Genomic DNA, 27,919 nt, shown 5'->3' on the forward strand with positions numbered 1-27,919 from the left:
CTCTATTGCTACACAGAAGATAATTTCATCACATGTATCTACTCTTGGGTTTATCAGCACAATAAAACTAAAAATTCTGTCCCTATAGTACCCAAGGCCAGCCTTTGACTTCAGATTTTACCAAACATCTTAATTTTCTCTTTCTCCTGAAAAAAAAGACACATGGAATATCTAAGAACTTGTGCTCCACAGCTGCTTAGAGATTTTCTCTGAAATGACTAGTAATAACACTGAGAATACGGTGTAAACTGCATCATAACTAATCCACCAGTTTTGAGGGAGGCCAAGTTTCACAACTGATGCATTCAAGTCACTTCAAAGGAGTTCAGTTTCTTAAATTCAGTATATCTCGACATTATAAAAACAAACAAAAAACTGAACAGAATATATGAAATCCTGAAAATCAGGATTTATTCAATAGCAAAGGCAGTTAAATAATTTTTGTGCAGTAGGAGATCAACATTCCCAAAGACAGCAACTTTCATGTACTTAACAGAAAAAAAAAAAAAGTAAAATTTGGTCAGGAACTATTTGAGGACAGCCTTGCACCTGGTACTGCCTGTGTTTTCTGGTCCTGTATCTAAATTTGAATGTGACTCTGTCTTCGTATTAAGTGGAACAGATATTTACCATGTTGCCATTCTGCAGAGACTGTTTCTTTCACTGCTGTTAGTTTCACAGAGGAAAAGAAGCTTTTTAAGGTGAGGAAACTGTTGGCAACAAAATAAACTAGCTTGGTAAGAGATCAGGAGGTTTCAATCTCTTGGCAAGAAATCAAAGTTTCCTTCCCTCCTTTGTTTAAAACACTTGATCCACTATTCTCTGCACAAGGCATATGGAAAATTCTAAAGACATCATCCATTTCTTTATTCTTTTCCCTGCCTGGGACCAGTATTATTTTCCCTGCCTGGAACTAGTGTAACTAACATAAGAGTATTTAGAAGGACTGAATATAAGAGTATGTATTTGGGTTTAGTTCTGCTGTGTAGTAGATGGTGGATTATGAATTCATGAGTTACAGGACTTTTCATCCAGCATCTGTCACCACATTTTCATTCACATCAAAAAGAATGCAACATTTTGATTTAGCATTGACACAGAAAGATGGGGAGAGAAGCAAAAACGTGAGCAGAAGAAATCAGAAAAATCACCTGGGGAGGAAAGGGGTGGGAACTCAGGAAAACCAGTATCCATTGTTTCATTTAACAGAGAAGGATTCTCATTAGGAGAGAATTTCATCTTATACTAAGATGAAAGCATGAGAAACTACTGACTCCTAGGTTGTATCAGACAATATACCATTATCTGATTATTTTAAGCAGCATATGAAGTATCCTTACCATTTAGTACAGAGCACACTTTCTAATTTCTTCCTCTATACAGGATGAAAAGATGCAGTTGTGCAATACAGCTATGGAATCTCAGAGAGTTCATCCTTCTTAATGCAATTCCTTAATTTTTTTAATGCACGTGTCCTCTGATAGCTCTTCAGTTTGATGCTAGCTTCCAGAAACCATGTTTGAGATTACTCTTCTGTCAACTGGCCTTCTGTATGAGTTCAACAGTTTCCTCCTGTTGTTCATGATATCCTGTTGGTATTATGTTTTGGAAACAGAAGCAAAATTCTTTCGGGCTTGTTTGTAAATCAGGCACCTCTCTCCAGTTTATTACAGAGCAACAGGCTAAACTGGTAACTGGTACCAGTGATTCCTCTTTATGACCACGATGTTGTTGTTACCAATAATGACAAAAATTGGCCATCCCTCTTACTACAAATTTAATTCCTTCAATGTGCACAAACAGGATTCCTTTAGGAACCGCCCTGATTGATATTGTGGCAGACACTTTCTCACCAGTTCCACTCTGATCATCCCTTTATATCAAGAAATAGCTCTACTGTCATTTGACCTAGAGAGAAAGTTCCCGTTAGGAACTTTTGTTTGACTGAACTGACTTAATGCATCATATAACATGACTTTTCTCCACTTTCATATTACTAAAGCCACTTCTGATTTACATGCTGATGTCAGAAATGAGCTCAAGCCCTCAGAAGCAACCACTACGGCAATAGGCTCTGCTCTACATTCTCCTGAGAAGTCCAGGATATCAGAACAATTTCTCTCTGTAATTCCATCAATGCACTTCCATAGACTGACATGTAAGCAGGCACTGCAGACTAGCAATGCAGATTAAAGAAAGCTTTCACTGCTGTTCAAAAGGTGTTCAGTCAGACTAGTATATATTACTGTAGGAATGCTTTCAGGCAGGACTGATTAACAAATCCGTTCTTACTTGCAGCAGACCTTTTACCACAGTGATTCAAAAGTCACGAGACATGTCTAGCACATCCCATGTCATGCTTACATGAAGTCTTGCAAAGCAAACATAACTGAACATTCCTGTACAATAGCTGTTTTTTTAAACAGTCACTCCACTATTGTTAACTGAACTACAAGTTATGACAACTGAGATATCCATAGTCATCCCTTTGGCATTCTTTATAAAAACATGAATCACGGAAACATTCATCATTAGGAACTCCCATCATAAGGGCATGTATACAGTGCCTCATTCAGTCTCACTGTATCTTTCCACTCTGTAAAATGTAACTGTCAGAACAACTTGAATGAATCATATAGACCAACATGTAGGTTTGGTGAAGAAGAACTCTGATAAAACACACGTCAAAATTAATTACTTATGTTTAGCTTCAAGTAACGATTATGTACAGAAGAAAACAAAAAAATTTCTTTTTTCAGAAGTCATTCTACCACACATTGCAATAGCACCATGTTGGTGTAATCAGAAAACAAAACACTTGGAAGAAAGTGGTTTACTGACAAAGCTCAGACATTGAAAAGCATGGACAAAGAGCACAAACAGTATAAAATAACTACTAAAACAGACTGCACTTGCACTTGGTCAAAGGGAAAGGGAGAAATTAACCACTGAAGCTGCCCCGAAGTTGTCAGAGGAAAAGTAACAGAACTAACAAATCCAAAGCCCTTTCAAAGAGAATCATGGTTTTTTCCCATGTTCGCCCTGAAAAAGCATTTCAACACTTGGAGTAACTCTTGGCTGAAAACGGTGCTGACAGCTATTCTTTATGGCAACTTTTCTGTCCAAGCTACAGAATTAACATTGCTTCCCTAAAGGCTAAAGTTACTTCACTGAGAATTGTGCTAGCCTTCTGGAGGTGACAGGAGGGTACAGATGTGGAATGAATGCAAGAACAACATACTACATCATAAAAAGGGAATTAATTCAAGAGAACGGTGTGAATGATGCTACCTACAGGTGTCACCAGCTGTATTTTCCCATGGGCGTAGATACTTTCACTGCAAGAGACACAGTAACACCCCTCTGTGTTCTTGGTCTTCCTCTTCTCCAGGCAAGAGATGCCTAAAAGATTTCCACTCCCTTATAAACACTAAGTATTTATTCACATTTTTGCACATGCAGAGGGGTAACTGGTAAGAATTTTACACTACCTCTGCTCAGTTATATAAATGAAGTCAGAGAAATATCAAACAATCGTTTTATAACACTAATCTTTTTAAAATGAAATACTAGATTTGTGTTACTTGCTGTAATAATGCAGTGCCTGATAAAAAGTTGTATGCTTAATTGCATTTGTTTTCACCTTCTGTCCATATATTCCTTAATGTGTCTGTAAAACTCCCTAGGGCTATCATAATGCAATGTTTCAAATGTACTCCCCTAAGCCACAATGATCAGAGGTGACCCTTATCCATAGCATTACAAGTGTCAGGTCTCATCTACAGAAAGCAAGTAATTTCTGCTATCCATAGATTTCAAAATTGATGTGTTTGCTTGGCTTTTAGGATAAGTCCCAGAACTGGCAGGATTTTCAGTGCTTCTGTATTGCTATGAGCCATAGCTGCTAAGATCTTAATTCTTAATTTAAATCCTATTGTAGAGAAAAACACTACATATAAAATATTTTTCTGCATTTCATTAGTTCATAAATAGATTGAAGGAATTTAAATCTTTTGTTATTAAAAATCTTATGATAAAAAGATAAAAATTACTATCATAGCCTAAAAGAAGCAATTTATACTTTTTAAGGTAAATGACATGAGCATACTTACTTGCCTTAATCATAGATGTGGATGTTCAGGTCAGAAAAATGTTACATATGTACCATTAGAAGCTGTAAAAGCAATAATGTTTAATTACAATATTATGAACATTTTATTAGTAAAAACCAATGCTGATATTAAAAGCATAAAAACCCACACATCACTTTATAGATACACTGCACAATTACAGGCAATTACATGCTCTAACTGGAGATCGTGTCCTAGTTCTATTTTGCTTTCTGTATTCTCATTTGTTTATGGCTGAAGAAATAGCTGTCTCAAGTATTATGTTTGCTAAGAGGCTCTTAAATTAATGTAAAGTTGCCATACAGATGCTACTTGATAGCCTGGAAATTGCACACAGGTTCTAATTACTATCTCTATTTTGTACTGGAATAGAAAAGCAAACTAATTGCTGCAACACAAGGTGTTTATTGACTAAATAAGCCTTTGCCATGATACAAGTGAAGATAAAACAGCTACAGCTTTATTGCCACTGATAATCTTTGTGAACAATGACTTCACCAGGTTAATATTAAACCTCATTTTGTCTCTTTATGCTCATTAGAATTGGAGGGGTATTGGTAAGGGTAACAGGGACGGTATCAAATAAAATTTGGACTCGAGATATATTGTAAAGCTTCTCCTTTCATACACTCTCAGCGCCAGCAGCCTTTCTTCAGTGTTGTCTAGGGTACTTTAAATGGTGTTCTTGTAAGAACAGATTTCAAGCCCTTATGAATGTTACATTTCAGCCTTCTACAATTAAAATTACCAAGTAGTTCTAACAGCAGTACTAAGTAAAACAGAGTAAGAAAGACAGAACTGTTAGTACAATCACTACAGAATGGCCAGGGCACTCAGTAACGTTTCACAGATGACATTTAATGCAATAGAGTTCACAATTTAGTTTTTTAGATTACATTAACACTTGAATGCATTTTAGCTGCCTGAAAAAGAGGCAGGCAAGTGAGACACCACAAAGCTGGCAAAGGAGAAAGAGACAGCCAGAAGAAAAAAATAACAGTTTCAAATTACACATTTTTCTTTTGCCAAGAGAACTAAGTATGCCACAACCACAAGGTTATTCTCCCACAACTTCATCCCTCATTTTTCATCATGAACATCTAATGACTTGGTCAATACTTTTCACTTGGGCTCTGATCTTGAACACTTGCATATATATATTTAAATTTACTCACATTGAGGAGCATCATATACTGCAATAGGACAATTCAGCAAATGCGTACATCTTTTAGGATCGCTGGCATTGTTTTGTTGAAGTGAAGCAGGATGTTAAAATATCTTCCTGAAAATTTAACAAAGAACTTTACAGAGACAGGAAGAACAAGTCGACCATTCTGACCGAACATATTCCTTAAAAGTTTAAAAGAATGTTTGAGTCACACACTCAAAATGCTAACAGAAATACAGACATAATCTTTGCTCTGCTCTCTCTCTTCATAGTGCAAACAGCAGTTGTCCATGTTCTGAAATAGAAAATTTCTGAAAATTAAAATGATTTCAAACTAATACATTCTTCTTTGTCATACACTGTGCCAAACTGCATTATCAGACTTGTGATGTGTTTCTCTGAATGATTAATGGAACACTTAACATTACAGTATCTCACTGATATACAGTGTCAATAAATCCCAACAGGACTTTGGGTTCTAAAACTAAATAACCTAATGTTCTGTGCATATGATGTCCTGAAATCACAGATCTCAGTATTGCAATACATTTGGAAAAACCCAGACTTGCAACACCTGGTATCATATGGGATATATGATTCTGACATGACATTAAATTCCGTTTCTGTCTATACATAACCTTTATCCATATGGGAACATGTATACACTGAAAATTAGTTATGCACTGGAAAACATACAGCTATTTCACAGCAATGCCTTATGGCTCTGGAGGACTGTAAAATGGCATTTCTATGGATTTGAGGTGTACCAATTTGGGACATAAATTTGATGCCACTAGCACTAACTGGTCTCACCAAACTGTAATGGAGGGCAGATGTGTGTTCTTTTGGAGCGGTTTCAGCTTCCACTTTGGGCAATGGAAATAATGGCTACGTGGACTACAGCAAACAGCATGCAGAATCAGTTTTAAAAGTTGTTGCAAACAACTACCACCAATTTTCTTATCGCAGAAAATCAGCAGGATGCATCTTATGAGTATCTTCAGCAGCAGCAAGTACTTGCAGAAATGTTTCCAATTAACTCAATTTAGGTTGCCATGAAATTGAAAAATAAAATACATCAACATTTTCATAAGAATCAATAAACATTTAAAGATAGTGTCAATTTGCACACATAACCTTTCCACCACTACAGCACTTAACACATTTTGCAACTACTGAATTAAAATTTATATTGCACTGAAATACATGTCTTGTAAAAAGCCAGTTAAAAATTGTTTTTGTCTGTTTATAGCTTAATTTATGATAAAAATATCATCAAAAATTATCAGGAAACCTAATAAAAGTTTAAAATTGATTGTCAAAAATAATGTGTATTTACTTATAAACACATTTTCTTTGTATATGGTATTACAACTTAAAAGAATAGACAATAATAAATAAATTCTTTATTCAATTAAATTGGTGCAATCTTACTGTCACTGTTAAAATCAACTTTGAACAGTTTGAGCCTGTCAGTTTTATTTCCTAGTGATATGTAGAGCCTTCTGTTACATTTTATGACAATTTGAACATACTACAAACAAATCATCCAAAAACTAACAGAAATTAAGAAAACAACAGACAGTCTGGCTAACCAGTAAGATTCCACATTTGACATGGTATATGAGCTCCATTGTCTAACTGTGAATATTACTTAAAAATTAAAAATCTTTTCTGAAAACTGTGGAAGAAAGAGGAAATGTTAGTAGAAATAACAAGAAAATACAAAGAAAACCAGCAAATCGTTGTATCCAAAATGGTAGTCAGTAATTTTCAAAAGGTGTTGCCTCTTCACTTTATGATTGCTTTTTGTATTTCTGAATTTCTATTATTCTAAGTTTCTTGGAGAAATATTGTGCTTCATCTTGGTAAATCTCCAATAAAACAAAAAATACGATCTTTTTTGTTACAGCAAAGGAAAATAATATAGTCTATACAGCTGGTAGTCCTACAAAGCGTGCCAATGTTATATTACACTGATTGGTTCTTCTTAAACAGATCCACTGAGTTTCTGAAACAATGCCAGAACATGGAAAGTTCTGACGTGGGTGCTACTCTTTTTTGTTAACAATGTGGTATTTACAACAACAAACAAACTCCTGACTTAGCTTCGCCTCCATTTGCGTAACCCCCAGAATCTACTCTGTTAGGATCATTCAGTTCTTCAAACAGTCCTGTTTCAATAATTTCTTCCTGCCAGGCTACAGGGACAGCCCCTGTTGCAAACTTTTTGAAGAACTGCTTATCTTTGTCATCAAACTCAACTCCTCGTATTTCAGAGAAGTCAGCAATGTCTGTAACATCTTTGGCATAGACAACTGATGGATCTGGCACAAATGGAGGGTCAATAAGGTTTGCCTCTAGCCTGTGAAAATTTATCGTTTTGAAGAAACTATGTTTTCTTGGGTCATCATCTTCATTTCTGCAATAAAGCAAAAGTGTATTAATCAGTATGATGTTCTGCTCTGGACAGACAGAGGTGTGTCTGTGTTGTGTATGTGACAGTATTGTAAGAAGGTAAAGATATATATCTCATGCAAAACAATTCTTTTCTTCATAATGAAAGAACACTTCATTGCATAATATAAGCAAAGCTGAGAAGAAGAAAATACCCTGAGCCCATTATTCATTACTCTGCCTCTCAGGGTAAATCAGTCCGGGCAAGGTGCCATGCAAGGGTTGCAGTGCTGCTTTTGCCAGTGCACTGAGATACCCATAACCAAAGATACACTTTAACCATAACTGAAGATATCGCAGGGGGAGGCAAATCACTGGATTTACTGCCCAACAATGAAAGTTCATATTAAAGCTCTATATTAACTAAGATCAGAATATCTATTAACCCAATGTATCCAGTCTTGAGTTTAATACATCTAGGGACTGACTCTGGGGAACAACAGTCTGAACAGGGAACTGGTGACAAATGACATTTCTGGTTTTATCTTAATTCAAAGCAGCTAGGTATTTACAACATAAAACTCGGTTCTGTTGCTCTAATAAGCACTCCCAGTTTTAGTGAGTCTTCTTATTCAAATGAACTATTATAAATTAACAAATATTTTAAGCATGGTTCACAAATCACAATAATAGCAAAAGTATGTGTACCACTGTCACAAACATAATCATTAATACTATTAAAACCCAATAATAAAATCCAGACTTGTAGGATATTCCGGTTATAAGAATAGTCTCAGCCTCAAATATGTGTTTGTGAAACGATGACCAATGATCACAGTTTTTGAATGGTGCCTCTAGCATCACGGCATACAAAGTTTGAGTTTTAAATTCTAGTGATAAGAGAAGAGAGGGCCACTGTTTTCTACACTTATGCACTCTGTTTTTTTTTTTTTTATGTATGCAGTGGTCTTGTAAATGGAAGCAAAGGAAAAAAAATTGCCTGGTTTTTGGTCCCAGAAAATGGTAGTTACCAACCAACATGTTGTTTTTTTCTTTTCTCAATTCCTTGCAAAATCATACACTTAGCAAAGTGTAAGACCTCATGTGTTTCTAGACAATGTTTGAGGTGAACAAAATGTAATGCAAACCTCTGGCAAGTCTTTTTATCTTTGCAGATGTGCAGAAGCACCATAAAGAATTAGTACATTTGTGTGACTATAGAAAAATCTCAATTTTTTAAGACCTTATACTATGTATGCAGAACAGCTCCTCTAGCTTGCTAGTCTTGCCAGTTCCTCATTTGCTGTCCTGCTGTGCCTCTACCCTGCCTTGCTGCTACCCAGGCACAGCTGAGATGAAACAACCAGCTGTACTTTTCAGCTCCCTTGGTACAGAACTATCATTTTATGCTTCTGCTGCCTGGTTCTTCTTTACCAGCCACTAACCACTCTACAGCACAATGACAAGGATGCTAAATTACATCCTGAAGAACAATAGATGCTGCCATGTGGGCACCCTGGCCTATGAAAATATGCTGTTTTCAATCCAAAAGAGCCGTATGAACATGCTTATGAATGTATAGATTAAGCCAACAGGAATCATGACTTCTGCATATAGTCTTGCAAAATCATCTCCTAACTTAACTAGCCAGTGATAACCAAGTACTTGAGCAGCCCTTGAGCCTGATGTGATTTATTTACATTCACTGTTAGCTTGAAATGCATTAGAGTTGCTATTCAAATTAACAAGTGTCCTGGGACACTAGAGAGCTCGTAGTGCTGATACTCCTATTGGGCAGATGCACCCACAAAAGTTTCACTTTATTTTGCTTTTCCTTTCTGTTACATAAGCCAAAGAAGCTGGTGAAGGCTCCAGAATGGACTGTAGCAGTATTTATCCTTCTGATGCATTTCCTGACACCACCAAAGCCATAAAACATTTAAAACCATAAAGCTACAGGAACGCCATCTACTGGAACCAACTGAGGCATCTTCCAACTAGCTGGAGATGAACCCGAGCTCTTCCAATGTGAACTGCACGTTTATGTAACTTAAACAGGAAAAGCAAATTTAACTTATCTGAACTCTGTCATTTTTTTATTCCTCCATTAAAGATACAAAATAATTTTTAAAAAATCACTTTACAGAATTGGGATTTTGGGATTTGAGATGCCAAAAAGCTTGAGTGGAGAAAAAGGTTTATATCATTCCTGAGTTAGCCAGTGACATTGTCTTCAATAAAAATGGAGAATTTTAAAAGGTCAGGTGTGCAAAGCAAAGCAGTCCTTGAGCAGCTTTAACTTATGCAACAGGCACTTATATGGCTAACTCAAGGTCTTCTTGTCCTTAGTAGAATTACAGTGCTAATCTTTACATAAGGATGAGCTGTCCTGAATAGTATCATTCTCTTTAAAAGGTACATGCAGGCTTTTATTCTGTATTGTGCCCAAGCACCGTATACATCATATTGCCTTCCTTCTCTATGTACAGCATTCAAGAGTATCTTAAATAGCAGAAAATTAAAAATAATCTGCACAATTACTTTTCTGTGCATATTTCTCCCACTGCTGAGAAATAACGTAACATTAAGCAGACAGAATGACTGTAAATGATTCCCTTGGCAAAGAGAATGTGGTTACAGTAAGTGAATAGTCTGTTGCTCGTTTTGCTTCAGACTTGCTGAATGAACCAAGCCACTAAGAATCTCTAAATTTCATTTTCTTCTACTCACTTCACAAAATGCTGCAAGACTAAATATCTGCAAAGCATGCTGACTGGTTTAGCATTAAATTCCTTTTCAGGTAATTCATTGAAAATAATACAGGCCTTGTATCAAACACACTCCATGTGCTTTTGGAAGTTTTTTGTTTTCCTGCAGCCTTGCAGAGTTGTTAGGAAAACTCACCAGGCACAAAGAGCAGCTGTCTTCATTTAGCACTTGAATAATAAGAATTCATATATTAATTATATGTTACCTTTCATTAAAGTTAACTATTTCAGGCAAATATATGACTAACATTTTGCAAAACTGTTCCACATTCTTATGAAATATAGATTTAGAAGACTGTGTATTTTCATTATGTCCCTGGTGTCTATTCCACCTTTAGATTGGAAAAGCACCTCATACATACATTTGTATTTATAGGCAATCCAAATAATGGTGTATTGTCAAAACAGGTACTATCAGTTTCCTATATGTTTTGGATTTGGTTTTTGGTTTTTTTTTTACATTTTTACTATATTTCTTTTATTTTGTCTATATTGCAAATGCAGATCCCACATCTGTCTCATTAGAAACGCAGTAAATGATTTTTTTATACACACACACAGATCTCACAGGGATGAGAGACGTTACAAGCTAACTATTACAATGCTTAACCTTCCAATTTTTGTCTTACTGAACAGTTACTTGAAATAGCTAAATCATGGATATGTCCCTCATCAACCCAAAGCCATCCCTGAAGCCCCCCAAACTGTTCTGCTTTGTAAGAAATCATGCCCAATATTATTTTCCTCTCTTTTTTCCCTGGGATGAGTCAGGATGATCAGGAACTCTACTGCATTTTTTTTTAAAGCACTTGAGTCATGCAGAGGGGTTAAGGTCTCCTCAGTAAGAAGCCAATGACGCAGCCTTCTAAGTTAGATATCTGCAGGGAAGAGAATCCACATTGCAGATCTGGATTTTTGCCCACATCATTCCAGTAAGTGATACAGTTTAAGATTCTGCATTCAGTCTGCGTTAGCAGAGATGCAGGTATCTACTTGAATACCCATTACCTTTAGGAAATGAAGGTAGAATAGACTGCTCCCTTCTCCGAGTCTAACCCCACAAAATCCCAAAAGGGAGCTCCTATGACTAGTTTGAGGATAGAGAAAGAATCACAACAAAATTGTTTATTTCCATATTACCTTCACAACTTTCCAACTCTCTCTTCCTAGAAGAGAAAGGGAAAATTCAGTACTTTACAGAAAGTAAAGATCTAACCTCATTTTGAGTAATATGCAAAATAATAATGATTGCAGCCTTAATCTGGCTTCTACAGACTTGGAGAAGTAATGCATACCTGCTTCCTAAACGACTCTCCTTTTTCTTAGCCAAAAACAGCCGGCAAATATCTTTGGTTTCCTCTGTAAAGTTGGCATGTTCAAATTTCACTTCATCTTCCAGAGTTCTTCTTTTAACCTCATCCTTATCGACCTTTTCTTTGAAATCCTTGAATGGTGTTCGCCCAGCGACCATCTCGTAAATACTACACCCCATTGCAAACCAGTCCACAGGATAGCTGTAATCTTCTTCCTTCAGGATTTCCGGAGCCATGTAACCATTTGTCCCAGCCTATCAAACATACAGACCAGTTTATTGTATAATGTCAGTAATGAAATGCATACAATTAAACAAACTAGTCTACAATTCTTCCAAAACATTAGTAATGCAATTGATATATTTTGTATTATGATCTCTGAGATGTAACTGTTTTAGCATAGGGACTATACCTGTCTTTAAACAGCATATGGGGAAACTGTTTTAAATCTGCTCTTCAAAGGTGAAATGTCTGTGCAGTTTCTACCTTGAAGTTTTTTTTAATTAAATTTATGTTTAAATTGCTTTATTCTTCCATGTTATTTTTTTCCCATTGAAGACAGTGTTGCCAGCTTTTTCTGTAAACACAATTAGCAATCAATTTGAAAAAATGAAAACCAGGACAAAAATCAGACAAACAATCACTGATTCCCACCCTATGCAGTAGTTAGAACTGGCCCATGAGAAAATTCTCATCAAGACAGTAGCTGAGCTGCATGAGGAACTTCTCACCCTCACTCCCTGTTGATTTCTGGAAGGAAATATTACCATCAAGGGCCAAGAAAAACCTTGTAAAACCATTGTAAGAAAGTAAACTTATGAAAATTATAATTAGTAAATTACATGCATTCAGGTGAAAGAACAAGTTCATATTTCCTAACTGAAAAAAGCTCTCTGAATAAAGAGTACTACTTGTATACAGCACTAACAGACCCCTCCTCAAGAGGGGTGGCTGCTCTTTGAGAGAGGAATCTGCCTGCTTCCTTCCTAGGCCAGGCCTGGCACATTCCCCTTGGGGTCAGCCTACACAGTGTTCAAAACAGCTCCTGCTGCCTCTCTCCAGGGAGCTGATTCACCTGGGAGGGAAGAGAGGAGGACAACAAACTCTCTATATGCTTTCTGCTGCACTGTTACATGACTGAGGGTCTGATATTTCCATTGGAATAGCATTCCCACAGCTGACCCAACACTTCCCTCCACATCTGATGCTGTATCTTATTTTACATATTTCCCAGATGCAGTTAACAGTGATAATTATTTCAGAAGTTGCTTGACTCTCTTTTACCTTTTTGAAATACTGGGACTGATGTTCAAATAATATTACAATTTACAATTAAAAAAATATGTTTGTGCAAATCCCACCAAAGTTTATTCAAGATGGTCATTTTTATTGCTACCAGAACACAAGTAATGACAGAGATTCTTTCCAAAGCAAGACAGTCAGAAAAAGGTAACTAAAACTAGAGCTTATTCGGCCAAATTATGTTTTTAAAAAGCACAGCTCAACAGATTAATTTTCCTTTATGTGGTCTGTGTAACTCCTCTAACTTTTGCAACTTCAGGCTCAGTATTTCTGAGTCATACCACTACACATTATGGCATATACTCTACTGTAAACAATGTGTGCGAGGGAATATCATAGCACCAATTACAGCATAAACTTAATGGACAGAAAATTAAATTCAGTTTGTTTTCCTTCTTCGTGTTTTTGTGTTTGGTTGGGTTTGGAGGGTTTTTCTTTCCCCACTTTTAGGGATATAGAGAAAAACTATCCATTTGGTTGAGGTGAGAACAACATAAATATCAGCCAGGCTGAAAGCAAGATAAAAAAAAAGTGAACCATTCCCCTTCTCGCTAAAGCCACAAAAGTAAGGAAGAGCCATAAGGGCACTGCAGCAGCTGACATAATTCCACAGGTAATTTGCACTGTTTGCATTGAATTTCTCTAAGCAAAAGTTAATACTGAGAGAAACCCTGATAGCATTACATTTTTATGTACAATTATTGCTCTGTTCAGAAAGGGGGTCAACTGCTCAAATACAGACCACAGAACCGCAATTCATACGGCCTCAGAAGGTCATGAAACCTGGAAGGGAGAGGAGAGGTTGAAAGCAGTAGGGAAAGTCTGGTACAAAAGGGGACACACAGAGCTCACTGCAGGTTAGTGAACACAGACACTAAATAGGCTTCTCAATATTTTTTTTTTTCTTTTTACTTTCCCCTTCTGGGAAGCAATAAACATTTTTACTGAGATGAAGCTGGGGCACTAATGCCTTGAAGAACTGATGAGTCATATCATCATCAAAACGTACCCTGACAGCACAGTATGGTCTTTCTGATAAGATATAACTTAGCTGCAATAGCATCATTATACAGGAACTGGATAAATCTGACTTGGAAAAGTCAGAATTCTCTGGTTGTAATTGTGTCTCAAGGCAGCTCCTTTCAGACTGCCTCTCTTTCCTTCCACTTTTTCATAAGAAATAGTTGCCAGGTAACTTCAGTCTCTCCCATGTGCATTTTCCACATAACCTTCAACAAGTCACCCCATATAGAAGAACTCTGTGCTTTGACATGGTACTCAACACAAGAGAAAACAAGACCATAATCACAGACCAAGACGACTTCATGACTACAGTTTAATAGAAAGTAGAGATGGACCAACATGGTAAGAGAGTGTGATTGGGGCTACTGTAAACAAGAATTAAGAGTCAAAATTCTAAATCGGTAGCACTGAAATCTTCTGGCTTGTTATTGAGCTGATCCAGCTCAATCTGAGAAAAGTCTAGAAACTTATCTCGTTCCTCTGATATGTCAAACCTTTCCAATTCAGAATTTTATGAGAGATGTTTTTCTCATGGAACTTCATCAAAACTTACACCTAATCTTCGAAAAAATCACTACCAATCCTAAAGCTTTCCTATAATCATAATGAAGGAACACGGCTGAGAAGCAGGAATCTAAACCTGATCTCATAACCCCCAAGGCTCAAAACCCACTGACATATTACCATTTCATAGCAGAAACACATTTTGCAAGTACTCTGCACTGATGTTTAGGGGGAAAGAAACACATAAACAAACAGGGGGAAGAAACATACAGATCTCTGCAACGTTTATCAAAATCAGAATTTGAAGAAAGGAAGAAAAGAGCTTAAATTTTAGTCTTTTCCACTATTTATACATATGTGGAGCTTTGCCAAATTTATTTGGGAAGAAAGATGACAAAACCATAAGCATTTTCTGTATTCAGGAACACAAAGTAATTATTCAAACCCCTGGAACTGGAAGAACATACATCTTTCAAATGAAGATTTAATTCTGTTTCTTGGGAAGGAGATAGTATTAGAGGAAAGCTAAAACCTAACATCCCTGCACTAATCATTATACCAAACAAAATGTCAAAAATCAGATCATCTTTCAAAGAAAAAAGATACCGTGGCAACATGAAAGGCAGCCTCGCTGACTCAAAGGTTTATATAAACAGGTAAGGAGAACTTAGTGAAAGGCGTTTTTAAACTATCCAGCTCTCACTAGCAGTAGTGAGATTTGAGTAGCAAAAAAATATTTCATTAGGTAGAAAATGTATCCACTGATTCCTAAAGCAAAAATGAATCAAAGTAATAGGTTACTCCCAGCAGCCCAAAGGAGTAGATTAATATACTGTAAATTATACTCCAATGTAAAAGGGGAAAATACCTAAAAACAGAAAGCAAAGGAATTAAAAGATATCACAAAAAAGATAAACACATTATTTTTGAAAAGGACTCTATTTTTCATGGGCTGGTATTCAAGATTTAATTCAGTCAGAGTTACCTGATCATGCCTCGGAATGGATACCCCTAATTATGGGTTACAGGTGTGTTTAACACAAAAAAAATCACTAGGTTTGTATGATCTGATAGTTGTTTTCACTCAATACAATTTATAAGTAAATTTAGAAGCATATTAACTGAAAAACCCTTTCTTACTGGATATTATTTTACATGGGTAAATTTCACTCTATTAATGGCAACAGGGAAATACAAAAAAACCCCACACTCAGAAATTGAATTCCTTTCTTGTCAGCTTTACACTAGGATGTGCATTAGGTTTTGACTGATGCTAAGAACAAGCACATTATCTTCTTTTTTCCTCTAGGATTCCTGCTAAGACCAGGAACCATTTAACATATGTGTTGATGACTCAAGAGATCTCAGAGACACAAATACACATGGAATTACATCTTCATTTACCTGGAAGTGTCTAATGGGACACCACAAAAGAATATCACAAAGGAGCCAAAGAATATGGTATTATCCAAACATTTTTTACAGAAGGCAGAAATCATATGCCCCACAGAGTCACATAACTCTGTAGTTAAGAGTAATACTAGCTTTTTCTTGTTTGCTTTCCATCTCGTACTGTCTTTTGTGATAATGAGCAGGATGCCTTAACTTGCATGTGCTGTCTGAAATACAAAAATAGTAATTCAATTTCAGTCAATTAAATTTTCATTTACCTGCTTTTGAAAACAGTTAAAGATCTACTTCTCCCTTTATTTCTCTATCTTGAGAACAACCCAAAATACAATTTTTCAATAATCCTCTAAAATGTAATGACCAAATGTTATCCTCATATACATTAGTGAAGAAGTTCCATTAAGTGCTTTGAGTGGGTTTGACAGGGCATAGTAGAAATGACTCATCTGAAAGTACACAAATGTTTCTTTTGTGAGATGAGATCCTGCATAAATTTTTAAAAGGTCACATAACTATAATCTTTCAATAATACAAGATGTGATCCTGAGAAGCACTAAGTGCACTTAGTACCCAGTACAGTCAACGGGTACTTGGCACACCACAGCTCTGGGCAGACTGAGGCCCATAGCTTAATTATGCTCAGACATCCTATTCAGATTGCTGTCCTGAGAAGGGAAAGTCCCTTAAACACCAGCATTATCCCAGCTTCTAGCAGAGGCAGGGGAGAAAGAAACAGAACTCTCTGAAGCACTTTCATCAGAACAGAAACAGGCAAATGAGGAGAAATGGCATTTAGATCTGTCTCTACCTTTTCCCACAGATCTCTGCAAAACAAACTCAATAGATACTAAAAACCAAACAGTAAAGCAAATCAGAATGTCTATCTTTTGTTTGCCATGGCACAAGAACTGTTGAACACGGGAAAAAAAACAAGCTCAGTTTAGCTCTATCAGCTGTTTCCTGGGGCTTGGTCCTTCCTTCCTCCAAGGGGTGCCACTGCCTGCTTTGTTCTGTTGTCCAGCTGTTCCTCCCCTCCTTCAGCAATGGCCTTAACAGACCCTGCAGGAATGCAGGAACAGACCACAGAGAACTCTTCTCTGCACACAAGCTAATAGGCCCTAGATGTAGAGAAGAACTGATCTTCCTCTGTCACTCACTTTAGAATCTTAATTTTTTCTCCCAAGAGCCACCGTGAAGAGGAACAGAGCGTAATTTAAATGAATCACACATAACTGCAGCTCCTCCACACGTTCTCACCACGTGTTCATACAGCAACAAGAAGCCAGTTGATCAAATGAATAGGCAACTATCTCAAAAGAAAATAAAATCAAATCCAACTAGGAGAAAAGGCACTCTTGTAAAGTCTCACAGAACAAAGATTTTGGCATCTTGTTAATGCTTAGGAAAGGGAAGGACCTTATGATGGGACAGCCCATCATAAACTGATGGGCTACTGAATCAGAGAAACACAAGAAGGCCTGTTCAGAGTACTAGAAAAGATAATGAGAAAGACTATAAGTCAGGAGCTATTGAATCCCACATGCTTACATAAAATTCAAGACAAAAGTTTTTTTCACACAGGGACATAATTCTAAGAGGAAAGCCTGTTTGCCTTAAAAACCCTGCATAGATAAAAGCACAAAAGGGACAAAACAAATTTCTGCTATATTAGGAAAGAAAAAAAAAACAACTAAGGAAACAAGATTGCCTCTGGGTTCAAACTGGAGTAGTAATAAAATCTACCATCTGTTTTTACTCTTTTAAGCTTGGACATATGTAGTCTGAAATCAAGAAAGATGCACAAATGAAAGAGAAAGCCACTTCTGTGACAGTAAGGGCAGGCTGCGTCTGTGCTCACAACTGGGAAGATAAACAGACACAGTTACAGCATGGTTTTCAGTTTAGATTCACACTGTATGAAAAGTAAAGGGATAAACGGCTTGAGGAAGGACAAACCAGTAACTGGGCACCAATTTTAACTTTGGACTCTAGAGTACCTCCTTGTTTTCTTCCTCGGATCCCCATCAGAGGTAGAACCTGCTAACATCCTCACCTTGGTGAAGTATCATCAGAAGAAATATGCATTCAGAGTCAGTGAAGTAAACAGACATTGTAGGGAGAGAGCATATAGGACAAGCAGAACACTTGGCACAGACTCATAACCACACAATTAGAATTCAAGAACTGTCAGGTTCTCTAATCTTCCTGTAACATAATTTTCCTTTTAATTTCACTTCAAATTTCTCCTGACCATCTCCCATCTATAATGCGGGAATAATTATATTTCATTTCAGAGATGTTTATGGGTTATTTAATGACCACAGAATTAGCCATAAACAGTATTAATAGGGCAGAAAATTATCCATCTACTTAGCTCTGTATATATTTTATGAAGCTCTTTATATTGAATGCAAATGTAGTATCATAGCACCGCATGTAGGTGGCTTTCTCTAAAACAGGACAAAGAGAAATTCTGGATTCAGTGCCAGTGTGACCAACAGAACAAAACTGCAAGGTGCCCCCTTACGGGTCTTGGCCCTCCAGTGTAGGTACAGCCCCTGTAGGTCAAGCAGTGCAAATGACAGTGAGGCCTGGCTGTCATGGAAATCCATGGGATTTCATCCACCTTATCTTTTAGGATTATGACTAACATTGAAGGTACAATTCTTCAAAATTGTAAATCCAGGAAGATGGATAATGGCTGCATCAGACTAAAGGCCCATATGGCCAGTACCTATCTTACTGGATTTATAACATCAATGTATATGCAAGGTTTTTATAGTCTGTGAATTAGCAAAAAAAAATGGATTCCAAGACAATAAGAACCTTGCATGCACATCGATACTTCTCTCCAGACTCAGACTGTTTGCAGTTCAAGGGTTTCCAGAGACAGAAATGGTTTTGCTCAATAAAGTTGTCTTCCCTCAACTGTCCACTCTCCCCCTGAATCCACATAAATTCTTTCTTGCAAAAGAGTCCTGCAGCTTAACTACCCCTTGTGTTAAGAACCACCTCTATGTATTTTGAACCTGCTGTCTTTCACTATCAGGTTATAAACTTGAACAATGCACAAAACCAAGCCCACACAGTTTTCCCTTGCTTGTGTAATTTCAGAGTTCTATTTTGTCTTCATAAAAAAGTCATTGCTCATTACAGTAAATGGAATATCACATGCGGTCCAAGAAGAACAGATGCACCACATTCCTCATCATCCCATAGCTTACAGTTCCTGCAATACTGTTTCTGGTCAAAGCTGTCAAATCAACAGTTATCAGCTAAATACTGCATTTCTTACCCAACAAAATAAAAACCTCTTTGACAATGTTGAACCAACAAGTGGCCCACTAGATAATTTACCAAAGAGATCATTTCACAATGTATATTATTTTTTATAATAAATAATGAGCCTAAAGAGACAAAGGGACTAAAGAGTCGTATTTACATAGCGTTCAAAGTTCAAAGAGTTTAATTAAGTTTTCTAGCAGCTCTAAGAACTTGATAAGGAATCTTACCTCTTGCTTTCTTATGAACATGATATAGCATTTGTTAACTGTCAGATTAAACTGAATGAAGAACAAGGTTAAAAGTCACGCAGAGAAAGCTGATAAATGGCTCCAATGTCTTTTCCTAGACAGAAAAACAGGTCTCATGGGTGGCACGCCGTGTGCAAGAAAAGCATTTCATGAGACATGCTGCAGTCTCAGAATTTTAGATGACTGCCCTTTCTGCTACCCTTTCTGCCACCTCCAAAAGTGCAGGAGGCAGAATGGTCCTACAAGATAAGTTTTGCTCCCCTCGTGATCATGGCATTCATAGCAGATAAGGTTGCATTCTGTAAATTATATGTTTCAGAGATTAAAAAACCCTGAAATACTTATCATGATGACATACTTTATAACAACTGTGATTATCAACACTTTTAAGAACAAGGTTCTGCTGGTAAAATATAGTCAGTGTTACATGTCATACTTAAAGATACATAAGCAGAATGGTGGTTTTGAAGCTGTAAAAAAGCAGTCACTAATCCTGAACAAGTGAAGGGCTGTAATTTTTCAAAATGCAAAGGAAGAATAAACTTTTATAGACTCTTATCCAATAAGAACGGCATGTGACAGTGGCTAAAGGTCAACTGTAGAATAGCTTGACGAGTTATTTTTTATTTTACAAGTCTAAACCCTCCTCCCACTTCTCTACTGCCTTGAAATTACACTGCAAGTTTCAGGAACATCTAAATAGATTTCCTTCTGTTTTCCTAAGAAATAGAATCTTACAATAAACAAACATACAGGAGGGCAAAAGGACATTCTGAGTAAGATTTTAACCAAAACATGTTTTTCCTATAAAAATATTATTACGTCCTTGAAATATATAAAACATACCACAGGAAAACTGTGAAGAAGCTTGAAACCTCTGAAGATATGAATGCACTTTTATAAATACTACAAAAATGTTTGTTTTATTTTTCACTGTTATTATGTCAATATTTAAGCTCTTTGGCTCACATGCATCTGCACAAAAGTACTTTACAATTTACATGCAACAGTTGCTTTGCAGAAAAGCCATACCCAGAAAGGGCAAAAAGTTCTTCCTGAAATAAACAGCAAATACACACTGACTTCTGGAAAAATGGACCTAAGTCCTCTATGTTTTGATATGGGGAGGATATGAGGGTAGCAGTAAACAGAACATGCTCACTTTTCTCACAACCATTCTCAGGAAACTGAGTAGTATTACTCTTCAGGATATGGGAAGGAGCGTTTGACTCATACAAAAAGTGAATTTTGAGTTGTACGTGAAAAAGTGACAGAGACTTCAAGAAAAAGGATGCCAGGTTACACTGTTCGAGTGGATAAACTTGGAATGCACACTCCTCATTTCTGTCACACGCACAAAGAACTAGTTCCAGAATCAACCAAGCGAGTATGTAACTATACAAAACATTTTGCTTGCACAAAGACCATCTTTGCAGGCTCTTAGTTTCTCCTTGTTGCCCATTTCAACTGTAGAAGCCCAAGAGAATGTCAACATTTAAAAAGGCACAATTTTAAAATACTATCTAGTTTATGCATGGTATGATCAACACATCAGAACAGATCCTACAGGCATTTTATATGAAAAGTCATGATATTTGCTAAAGTCCTGAATAATTATCACTGGCAAAGAGTTTATTTCTGTTTCCAGAGATGTCAGTAAGAACTCTGCCTAACGGTGCATATATACATTTCTAAGTAGATTGCACAGGTACATGTATATACCATAAGAAAATCCCATCTCATCCATGTTTGTTTCATGAAGAAAAAATACACTGTAAGCAGCTTTCAACTGCCTCCTACTGTTATTGCTCAGACTTACAGGAAGGTTTTCTATGATTTCTCCATTCTAAAGCCGGCTAGCACTTCACAAAGACCAATCAGCACACCACTCCATAATTATTACTGTACCAATTACAACTGCCTATGTATGTTCAAAATAACATTCACATAGAAAAGCAGATGTTTCCACTTGCTGCTTTAGCAGCAAGAAAGAAAACTAAGGCTGGGTATCCAACTCTTTCTAGACCTTTGCAAGAAGCATTGTTTTTGTAAGTAGGGTATTTTTATTTATAATTACAAACAATTGATATAAAGCACACATATTTCAAAAGGAGTGTATGTAACGATAAACGGTACCAAGGCTACTTGTTCAATTACATAAGTATTAAATCATGAGTTGCACAGTGCTTTTTCTGCAGTATAAACACATATTATAAGAAGACCACACTGAAGTCACCCCTCTAAAATTCATAAAACCTTTCCCTCACGAAGAAAATAATCTTGGGCTGGTAAACAGCTCATAAACATTAAAGTTTCATAGAAATCTTTACTGAAAACTTGGAAAATGTCTAAAACTGGAACTCGTTAACTAGCTTATCACTTGTGCCATGTGATAACCTAATCCCTAACAAGATTTACAAAAGGGATTTATGGATCCTCCAGCTGATCTATGGGTGATGTGCATTTATTCATACATGGGGGGCTAGGATTTTTTTTGATGCTTTGAAAGCAGAAGAAATTTATTTTCAGTGACTCATTAGAGGTGTGCAAAACCTGCAGAATGCATCAAAATACTCTATTTTTTGCAATATCATTAAATAAATACACACAAATCCATATAGGATTCCTTGTATAAGGAATGATCAAAGTCATCACATGATGTTTCTACTTATAATATGCAGCAAAAAATAAAGACATAGAAAAAAAGGTGGAAAACCCGCTGTTTTGTTTCCAGCGTATTAAGAGATATTTTCATACCAGCATAGTTACAGTTAAACACAGGCAGATGAATATATTTTTAAGTAGGCACTTAAAAAAATGGCTCCTCCTGATAAATAGAAAGTAGGGAAGAATTTTCTATGTTATTTTGCTTACTCACAAGGAAAATCCACTTAACACCTGAAGAACTTGAGAGATCATGAAAAGATTAGTACTCAAGAAGAAAAAACTAAATCGCTGAGAGGTATTTTTAGACAGTTGTTGAAAAATCTTTAATTATTTTACTTCATCTTTAATATTCATTTAGTTTACACCTGAAGAAAACAATTTGGAGGAAAGTGCTCTGTTTTCAAAAAGGCATTCTGCTTCTTTATTTCAGAGCATGCGACTGAAACAGGATGTCCATACTTAGCATGACCACAATCGCATAATGTGAATAGCTTTACTGAATGCAAGGGTAGCTTGCATTGTAGAAATCTGTTCAATGAAAGTAAAATGTTACAATACAACTGAGAAAAGCACATTACTTTTCCCCCCCTCTGAAACAGTACTTCATCAAAACAAGAAATTCAACAGTTGCTGCTACTGGTTTCTAAGATGAAAAACATGAAATAAAACGAAAAAAAAACAAACAATTGAACAACGGAAGCTGGGAAGCTTGCATTAGACAGCAGAAAAAAAAGCCAAATTTTTAAATACATCACCTTACAGAAAGATCACAGTAGATGCAATTTTAAAAATCCTTTCCACTTCACATTTAACAAATAAACTATCTTAATTCTTCATAATATGTGCAAGACTGGCTAAGCAAAACTTATCTTAACAGGTCAAATAAATGACTGTACAAGACAGTTAAACCATGGTTTCATCTAGTACTATGGATATTAGTTAATTACTTTCAGGCAATAGAATGAGTTATGAACACAATTAAAGCAAAGTTAGGCATTACTCTTGCAGTGCAATAGAAAAGTATTTTAAGCATGATATGGAAGATCCAAGTCATAAAAGAGCGTTACAAGGCTTTAAATTCAGAACTCCTGGAGTTATGAAGTTCATTGTATTACAACATCCATAAAACCAGAAGGATTCTTTGTATATGGTTAAATAAGCTGAAATGAAAAGATTCTATGTTATAATCAGTAATATTTTCCCTATAGTTAGTGACTGAAAATTTTAAGTTCAGGGACCATCATCCAAAATCCAGAAACAAGCACTTCACTCAGATATACAGTACAGTACAAATTTGGCCTAGAAGAACAGATTTTCTGCTTTAGCTTATAAAATTGCCCTTATGTGTCCACAAAATGGTGCAACTGATTTAATTTAATTTAATGGATCTGTCTTTCAGCCATGTATCTTTTTGGTTAAAAAACCCAAGCGTATACAACTACCTTCTCTCAAGACTGTATAAAAGTGATAACAATTTGGTAGTCATACTCAAAAAGCATGCTATGATATAAACTTTCTGCCAATTTTAAGTCACAATATAACTGTGATTAGTAAATAAAAATTAACTGTACCAATTTTATTTATTACAGGGATACATGGTGAAGCTCAATGCAATGAATTTTGTAAAGGTGTTTTTAGGTCTTCCTGTGTAAGATATTACTATAAAATAGTAGTAACATCTAACACTATATAAATGTTTGTAGTAGTTGGTTTCAAATGACTCAAATAAGGTCAACTTTACAGAAATGCAAAATAATACTGGGAATTATTATTCATTTATAGCCCTCATAGTTATAATATGAGAAAAAAAATATTTGTACTTTTCTTCCTTCTATTTCAATTTCTTGCACAAAGAGAACTGCCTTTAGCAGAAATCCCTTTTAACACACTACAATCATGTAGTGTATTATCCAATGCAGTTTTTTCTCTAATAAAAGGACCCATATAAGAGTGAATAGCACTCCTAGAACCAGTGAACAACAAGAGAAGAAAAATCATTATACAACTTCATGACTGTCACAGAAAATGAGGAGGAACAACAACTTTGTCTACTACTGCTTTGAGATTCTACCCTACTACCAATAGAAGTGGTTAGACATTTCTAAATACACTTTCATTTTATTTTATTTTTTTGTTTGTTTCTTTTGCCAATCCCTACAGAGTTGCAAGTAGAAAAACTGCCCTTGGACAAAACAATTTTTATTTCTTTTTATATCATAGCAATTGCATACATCTGTAACTTGCAAAGCTTTGGGTTCACAGATCAAAATTCCATCTTCACAAACAAAACATTCCCATTTCACACAAGGTCTATTTAAAAGCCTACCTTAGCTTTCACAGAAACTGTATTTTCACATCTAAAACAATGCAGTCTCATTAAAAAATTACTTCCTATCTAAACTACGTAAGTTTCCAGAATTTCTTTCACTGAGAACTAAAACTTCTCATAATACTAACTTTTTACATGGCCAGGAAAAAAAAATATCCATCAAACTACAAATCACTGTATTAAGAAATAGCATCAAAAGATGTGTGTACTTCAATGATCCAAAAGGCTACCAGCAGGTCATCTCTCTTCTACTGAATTTCTAAAGAGGAACTTGAAAGACTTGGAGTTTAACATAAAGCAGTCAGACCAGTTCACAACATTGCTTTCATTTCTTCATATACTCATATACATATTTCTGACACATTCCCTCATTATATACATCTTTAAGCTCCAGACTCCTCGGGATAAATACGCTTTTTTCATAGTTAAGCTACCTGAACACACCTTTCTTGTGGAAAACTCATGACATTATTACAAATCTAGGTTAGGTTGGGATGACTCCAGGCTGCATATCTGATTCAAACAACAGAAACCAGCTAATCATCCATCTCTTTCTTCCTACACACATCTGCAAACTGTGATCAAGTCTACCGACTTTTTTAGGAATTAATTACTGAGGGAAAGATGGCAGTGGTTTATTGTGCAGCACCATGAACACTTGCAATAAAATCAGCAGCATTACTTCAGAGTAATCTACAAGAAACTATTCTTCTAAAAGCAAAAATGGAATACAGGAGAAGTCATATTTTTGACTGCTACTCATTAAACAACCAAGTAATTAAATCCCTGACTACGCACTATTGCTCCAGGAACCTGTGTTAGCCTCTCTAAAATGATCGGTTCAGGAGTTTATCTAAGAGAAACAAGTAAACATGATTCTACCATTTCTGAGTAAGAGAAGTTATTTTACTACACAGCAGCATCTAGAGAGTTAATCAACCAAATCTTCTTACCACCTGTCTCTTAGATTGAAATGACCACCTAAGGTCTTTAGTAAAGAACAAATCCTGGGGAATTAAGTCTTGGACCTGGATGCATTAGAAACAGAACAGCTTCCTTTCCCACCACCCATGTTCAATGAATTTATACTCACCCTCTGAGTGATGCTTTTTCCCTCTTTGACTTGCACTGCCAATCCAAGATCAGACAGTCTGCAATTGCCGTTATCATCCAGGAGGACATTTTCTGGTTTCATGTCCCGGTACACAATCTTGATAGAATGGAGATGCAGAATCCCGCAAGTGATCTGAGCTGAGTAATAGATGACCCTCTTCATTTCCAAACCCCTTTCTCCTACATTGTAGATGTGGTACTTCAAATCCCCTCCATTCATGAGGCTCATAACAAGACATAGATGGCTTTTGCTCTCATAGGCATAAGCTAGTGTGACTATGAAAGGGCTGTTGACCTTCTCCAGGATCTCTTTCTCCAGTAATGCCATCTTCTCTCCACCTTTCTTTTTCAACCTCTTCTTATCCAGTTTCTTGCAGGCATACATCTTGCCAGTATTTTTCACCTGGATGGCACAAACCTAGACAAGCAAGATGCAGGCAGAAAGGTAATGAAGGAATTTTATACATACAGACTATAGAGCATCAAGACAGGAACTGGGGAATCACAGATACCTATTAGTAGCTGCTGAAGCTAACTTCTATGGTGGAGTATATTAGCACAGAAAATCAGCATAAAACCAAGTGTACAATCTGCTTTGTTCGGACCACTGTATGGTGCACCTCACGCAAAGTTCTTGAGGATACCATTAAGAGACTTGTATTAGCAAATAAAAGGAACAATTCTCTGTCCATAAGGATATGTGGCATATACAGCTTGCACCTGTATAGCTTGTCTTCCATCTGGACAAAAGTAGCTTCATTCATACTGCGTTTGGGAACAGATCCTAATCTGTGCTATTCCCTAAACCACATCTAGAATTATCTGGTAGTGCGTGCTAGCACAGGCTAAGAAGGTGCTAAGGAGAATACTAATGATTAAATATATGAACAGTCACACAAGCTTTTGTAAAGAAACTTGCTTTTTTACTAGCATCGACAGAACATAAAAGTTCTAGAGTAGCTCTTCACTAACAGGTATCTGGACCCCGTATCGCAGATAAACTCAGGCTAAGTTTTATGAAATGGACAATCTGAAGGAGCAAGTTTTGCAAAACTTTAGATAACTACTTAACCCATTGCAAGTTCCTCTTTGTAAACCCAACTGCTGGTCTTGAAAGGGAAGGAATGACCCACATCTGTAAAAGTATAGCTCTTACCTCTCCAAAGCCACCTTTGCCCAGCACTCGGAACTCATAGAAGTATTTTTCAGTTACTGGTTGCTTCTCAAAAACTTTCCATTGGAGGAATTTGTCATAGAAGGGGCTGGTCTGGAAGTCCTGGAACGGCTTGCCTTTAAGGAAGAGCTTGGTTTCCTCCTTGGCCATCTGCACAACATTCTCATAGTCATTTGCAGTAGCTGCCTGGCATTTGCTGGCCAAGTCAGAGCTCATGAAAGCCAGATAGTTTTTGGAGCCTGTCTTAAGAAAATTGGTGATCATATTCTCCATGGTACTGCTCTTGACATTGTCCTCTGCCAACTCCCAGTTTGACACCTCATCCAGGAAGTCCTTAGCTACCAAATATTCTGGCACTGTCTCTAAGAAGTCTCTGAAGAATCTCTTGCCAATGGGCTGCTGCTCACAGATGTTGTCATAATCAGCAACAATGGACTGTCTAACATCTCTGCACTGATCAACCTTGGGCAGCGAGAGGCTCCTACGTCTCTTTTGCATCTCCTTTGTGTCTCCATCTCCACTCTTCCTTGCCTGCAGATAGGCTGTGTTGGCAATCAGGTTGTCAAGCCCCCCCATGTCACACATCTTGACAAGCTCTTGGGGTGGCAGAGCCTGGTTGAAATAAAATGAGAAACTAGCCCAAGCGCTGTGCTACAGCTGCCCTGCACTTCCTCCTTGCTGGTGGTGCGTGCAGGCTTCTAAACAACACCACAGACTAACTGCTTTTGCATTAAATACCTCTGAAGGATTTTGACTAAGTACTTTTAGGTGCATGCACCATTTGTGGAAAGTGACTGGTAAGAGGTTTCTCTGTAAGGAGCTTTGAGTTTGCTATGTATAGCTGAGGGATGACATCCTAGGCAAGCCTTTTCATTGGCAGCATCAAATGCATGCTGTTCAGCTGGTGTTTTTTCGAATGGGCCCCGATAACCTTTATATGTATGAAGATATCCTCTATATGCACTGTCCCTGGCTGCTGAGAATATGCAGATTCATGTTTGCAATATGTGCACACTCCAAACTTAGTGGCACACCAATGTACTAAGAATTATTTAAGTTTGGATCTGATTTCATAAAAAGCTTTTATC

The 27,919-nt window shown here is 36.7% G+C and overlaps 1 protein-coding gene across 1 annotated transcript; it reads right to left on the reverse strand.

Moving 5' to 3' along the window:
* Positions 1–394: 394 nt before the first annotated feature.
* Positions 395–27,859, reverse strand: GRK7 (G protein-coupled receptor kinase 7). The gene is made up of 4 exons (XM_061452927.1): positions 26,814–27,859; positions 25,638–26,075; positions 11,759–12,030; positions 395–7,720 (listed from the first exon to the last, which is right to left on the reverse strand). Exons 1-4 carry the CDS (start codon positions 27,414–27,416, stop codon positions 7,378–7,380), a joined length of 1,656 nt encoding a protein of 551 aa, XP_061308911.1. The 5' UTR covers positions 27,417–27,859; the 3' UTR covers positions 395–7,377.
* Positions 27,860–27,919: the final 60 nt, after the last annotated feature.

This window comes from Pezoporus flaviventris, unplaced genomic scaffold (assembly GCF_033815535.1).
Source record: "Pezoporus flaviventris isolate CSIRO_AGI_PZ_B2104156 unplaced genomic scaffold, CSIRO_AGI_Pfla_v1 ptg000013l, whole genome shotgun sequence".
NCBI lineage: Eukaryota > Metazoa > Chordata > Aves > Psittaciformes > Psittacidae > Pezoporus > Pezoporus flaviventris.

Bases quoted from the DNA above. Each gene is read 5' to 3' on its own strand.
- GRK7 (XM_061452927.1), bottom strand. From the start codon at position 27,416: ATGTGTGACATGGGGGGGCTTGACAACCTGATTGCCAACACAGCCTAT. The intron at 26,076-26,813 runs GTAAGAGCTATA...TTGCTTGTCTAG, and splicing joins GCAAAGGTGGCTTTGGAGAG to GTTTGTGCCATCCAGGTGAA. The intron at 12,031-25,637 runs GTGAGTATAAAT...TATGTTTGATAG, and splicing joins GAAAAAGCATCACTCAGAGG to GCTGGGACAAATGGTTACAT.